Source organism: Ceratosolen solmsi, unplaced genomic scaffold, assembly GCF_000503995.2.
Source record: "Ceratosolen solmsi marchali unplaced genomic scaffold, CerSol_1.0 scaffold10, whole genome shotgun sequence".
Taxonomy (NCBI): domain Eukaryota; kingdom Metazoa; phylum Arthropoda; class Insecta; order Hymenoptera; family Agaonidae; genus Ceratosolen; species Ceratosolen solmsi.
The window spans coordinates 8,000,203-8,004,796 of record NW_011948412.1 but is presented as its reverse complement, the minus strand read 5'-3'; the positions used below and the strand labels follow the sequence as shown (position 1 = coordinate 8,004,796).

The following is a 4,594-nucleotide window of genomic DNA, read 5'->3' as shown; positions in this document are numbered from 1 at the left end:
TAAAATTGCGGCTATTTTACGATTATACTAAAGCGAAGCAAGTTACGCCGGCCGATGATTTATGCTTAAATGATTTAAAAGTGCGTGTATAATAGCGGAATATTTTTAGTTGGCATAATCGAATAATAGTCTGTACTCGCATGACACAAGCGTCGAGCCGAGCCGAGCCGAGCCGACCGTCGCCACCGCCACCGCCACCGACACCGCCGAGTTTCGCATGAGCGAAACACAAATGCAGCCATGTACACTATAAAAAGTCTAAAATTACCATTACGCCTCGGAATAAAGTTGATTGAAACGTCGCTTAACAACGTTTCCGAGAATGTTTGTGCGCGTGCGCGCATGCATGCTCGATTGACAGTTGAGAATACGTGTACTGTGTGCAGTTGGCGGTAAATCATAGCGCGTAGTGCGCGAGAGAGACGATTTATATTGATTTTGCGATCTCGTTGCGCTAGAAGCAGTCGCAATTAGAGATCGAGCAAAGTGCCGCTTTGATAATTTGCTGTTTCTTTTTTTTTTTTTTTGCTTCTTTGCTGTTTTGCTAGTTTGCATTTTTGACTGCGTCTTACCGTCCCCTCCGTCAATCCCTTACACCCATGCCACCGCTGCTTCACCGTGGCTTCGGATATCATCGTGACACGTGCCCGTAAGGCGTAAAGTCGCGCAAAGCAGCGACTCGCCTCGTCCCAAGAATTGTCATCGATATCCGCCACTCAAACAAATCAATATTTTAAATAAATCATTTGTTGGATCATTTATCGGACGCCGTAAGAGATCGCTTTATCAACGTGAACATAAATTACCAAAAATCTCACCACCCGGACCACGCGATAAATATCGCGATAATAACTCGATGCTCATCCAGCATCCAATAGTCAACGATGTTTCCCGTTGACCAGTTAATTCGGCGCATTCGACCGACCGTTTCGCGATCAAACTCCCAGTTTTCGCATCTCATGCGAAATCGCGATTAGAAAATTCTTAGCCGCACAGCAGCCTTACAGATAACAACTAAGAACGGCACGGCGCCATCAACGAGCAAGACAAATTTAGCTGCGCTCGCGCGCTCACATAAATTCCCAGCTACGATATGCAATTATTAATCCAGGTCGTTAAATTGGAAAGACGGTGCTAACGGCTCCGATCAATGCCGCTAAACGCCCTTGGCCGACGCAAGATCTCGCAATTAGCAGGAACAGACGTCAACGCCGAGCCCATGGGTCGACGATTCTCCCGTTTCTGCTCTGGTGGATCTGCGAAAAACATCGAATCGCATCCAAGTGGACGGACGGGCGAAATACGCGCAAAGGCGTTATCAGCTTCGGAGGAGGACACGTCGTCGTGGTCGTCATGATCGTCGTCGACTCCGTGATCTCCTGCAGTTTCCTCCATTACCTACGCTCAATGCGGCGGCGAGACGAATTTTTTACATCGCAACTTACCGACTCGGAGTCGCCGCGCGAGCCTCACCGCCCCACGGTACCACTGCCGCCGTCGCCGCTGCCGCCGCCGCCACCTCTTCCGCCTCCACCACCTCCTCGTCCTCCTCCTCGTCCTCCTCGTCCACGGTTACCACCTCCACTGCCACTACCACCACCACCGCCACCACCTCCACCGCCGCTACCGCCGCCACCACCACCATCACCACCACCACCGCCGCCACCGCCACTACCCCTACCACTACCACTACCACTACCACTACCACTACCACTACCACTACCACTACCACTACCACTACCACTACCACTACCACTACCACTACGACTATCACTGCCACCACCATCGCCATCACCACCCTTTGCCGTCGCGGTACCACGCCGACGAGGCAGCGCTCGCCGACATGCCCCCACCAACGCCGGTCCGCGAACTCGGCGCGCACGCCTGTTCCCCGCCGTGCGAATACCAAACCGCTGAATGTTGTGCAGTTGCGGGTCCGAGTCGCTCCTCAGTCGCTTCTCGTCCCCCGTCGCGTTCGCGCGTGCGTTCTTCTCGCCTCTCACGTGTGTTAACGTCCGTTCTCCGCGTACACGCGCACACACGCACACGCACGCACGCACGCGAAATCGCTCACTCACTTACACACACACACACACACACCCACCCACACACACACACACACACACACACACACACACCCACACACAAAAACACACGCGCACACGCACGCACAGGCATAGACACACACTTATGCGCCAAATACACCAATAGCCATATATACGCAGCCCACAGGAGATATATAGAGACAGGCTCGTCCGCTCTCTCGCTAACCGATCAGCCGACCTACACGAGAGATATCCACACGACGAAGACGGCGACGATCGCGACCACGACCACGACCACGAACACGACCACGATCACGACCACGACCACGATCACGACCACGACCAAGACCAGAACTTACGACCGCTACGACGAAAAGGGCAAAGACGATCACTAAGCCCACGAGCACGACGACGAGCACGACCACGTCGACGAATACAACGACGACGACGACGACGAACACGACGACGACGACGACGACGACGACGCAGACAAAGACGAAGACGAAGACGAAGACGAAGACGAAGACGACAAAAACGATAACTGCAGCGGTGGCAGCGGCAACGGCGCTACAACGACAATAACACGTACACACCACACGGTCAGCAGTAGGAGCACGTTATTAACGCACGCACGGATCCCGTACACAGGTACAAATAGCACACGCGTTCACCCCCCGCTGTGGGTGCCCGTGTGCACACGTATATACCCACGTATCGGCACGCGTCCGTCGAGGTTTTTTTAACAAACGCAGTGTGTGCCAGTGCCTCATCATCGTTAATGTAGTTATTCCCTCACTCGTTCCTTACCTCGCTCACTTTATCCCTCTCGCTCTTTCAATCTCAATCTTGCACGCGCCCGGTCTCTCTCTCTCTCTCTCTCTCTCTCTCTCTATCTCTCTCTCTATCTCTCTCTTCCTCCCCATTCGACACTCGTGTGCGGCGCGCCCGCGCCCACACACACACATGCACGCACGCACACGCACACAGAGAGACACACATGTAATTCGTTATCAATGCGCCTTTGTCGCAAGAGCTCGTGCACTTGCATCAAGGTGGTCAGTCGGTCGGTCGGTCGGTCGATCGATCGATATTAGATTGTGTGCGTGTTTGTGCATGCATGCATTTGCACGCGCGTGCATATACGCATGTGTAGGCACCCGCGTGTCTGTGCGCGCGCGCGCACGCACATGTGTGCATGTGCAGCAGCGATATCGAACGTGTCCGTTTTTTTCAGTCCTCCTTGGACACTTTTGATTAAGCTCGCCGGGGTTGGTGGGGATGTTTATTTGTGTTACCGAGCGCGTCTTCGTGTGTCGTCACTGCCGAAAAGCATTTGTTGTTTTTCGATAAAGCCTCGTTGCACTCGTATATTCCATCGATAAAACTAAGCTGGGGAGAATAAGAACGGGAATGATAAGAGAAAGAGAGAGAGAGAGAGAGAGAGAGAGAGAGAGAAAGATGATAATAATTGCTGAGGTGTGGGAGAGCGGAGGCAATTTTCGCCTTCAGCTGCTACGGATTTCACGGGCAACGCATTAGTGTGGGAGGAGGAGAAAGAGGACGACGACGACGACGAAAGAGAAGGAGAATAAGAGGTGGGGGAGGGCAGTGCGTGCGCGAGTTCCTTTTAATGATGTAGGAGAAGCAATATTAATTCGCGCGTGTCCTAAGAAAAATATTAACGAGGAATTGTGCGGAGTGAATAAAGATTTGATGGAAAATTATATAAACTAAATAAATAAATAAATAAAAGAAAAAATAAGTAAATAAATAAAGATATTAAGAGAGAAAGAATGAAAGAAAGAAGAAATTAGATAATAGGATGTTGGGTGACGTTGGGCAACGGTGGGGTGTTGAATTATCATTTCTCTTACCTCTGGCACTACGTCGCGTATGCACACGTGTACGACGGCGCAGTTTCCTCTTCTCTCTCGCTTCCCCACTCTGTCTCTCTCTCTCTCTGTCTCTCTCTCTCTCTCTCTCTCTCTCTCTCTTTCACTCCCTCACTCCCTCTCGCGTACCTTTCTTTAAAGAGGTCCGCGTGTTGCTTCTTCGTCGGCGCCGCGAGTGCGACAGCCAATCGCGTCCCGATGTTGTTTTTCCGTCGCGAGCGTCCTAGTAGTGCGCGCGTGTTCGCTTTCGATTATCGCTCCCTCTTTCTCTTTTCCTCACTCGTTCTTTTCATTTCTTTTTTTCTCGACGTTATTGTGCATCGCGACTTGCGGTCTCGTGCGCACTCGCGCGGCTCTTATTCGCCGTCTCGAACATCGACACGTTGAACGGTGAGGCACAAGAACTCACAACGTCTCTTTTTCCTTTTTGCAGGATATTTTGTGCATTAGGGAGTAATTGGCGAGGGCTCGACCGGAAGAGGAACAGGAGAGAAACACGAGCCCGAAACGTGGTGTTGGTGATATATTCGAGTGCGGATTGTATATATATATATATATTATACACATATTGCAAATACAATTACATAACTTACACGAAAACGCAGCCCGCGCATATTAATACACACACGCGCGCGCGCGCGCGCACACACACACACA

The 4,594-nt window shown here is 51.5% G+C and overlaps 2 protein-coding genes across 4 annotated transcripts in view; both read left to right on the top strand.

The window, feature by feature from the left end:
- LOC105364635 (mucin-2-like) overlaps positions 1-2,440 on the top strand; it is a 6,917-nt gene extending 4,477 nt beyond the window's left edge. The window contains exon 4 of the mRNA XM_011502618.1: positions 2,233-2,440. Coding sequence (XP_011500920.1) covers positions 2,233-2,440 — 208 coding nt within the window. The remainder of the gene's footprint in view (positions 1-2,232) is intronic.
- A 1,954-nt stretch (positions 2,441-4,394) lies between these two features.
- LOC105368847 (max dimerization protein 1-like) overlaps positions 4,395-4,594 on the top strand; it is a 190,997-nt gene continuing 190,797 nt past the window's right edge. For 2 of the 3 annotated variants that reach the window (XM_011507997.1, XM_011507980.1), the window contains exon 1: positions 4,395-4,468. The gene's annotated coding sequence lies outside the window, so the exon portion shown is untranslated. The remainder of the gene's footprint in view (positions 4,469-4,594) is intronic. The other variant, XM_011507988.1, reaches the window with a different exon arrangement.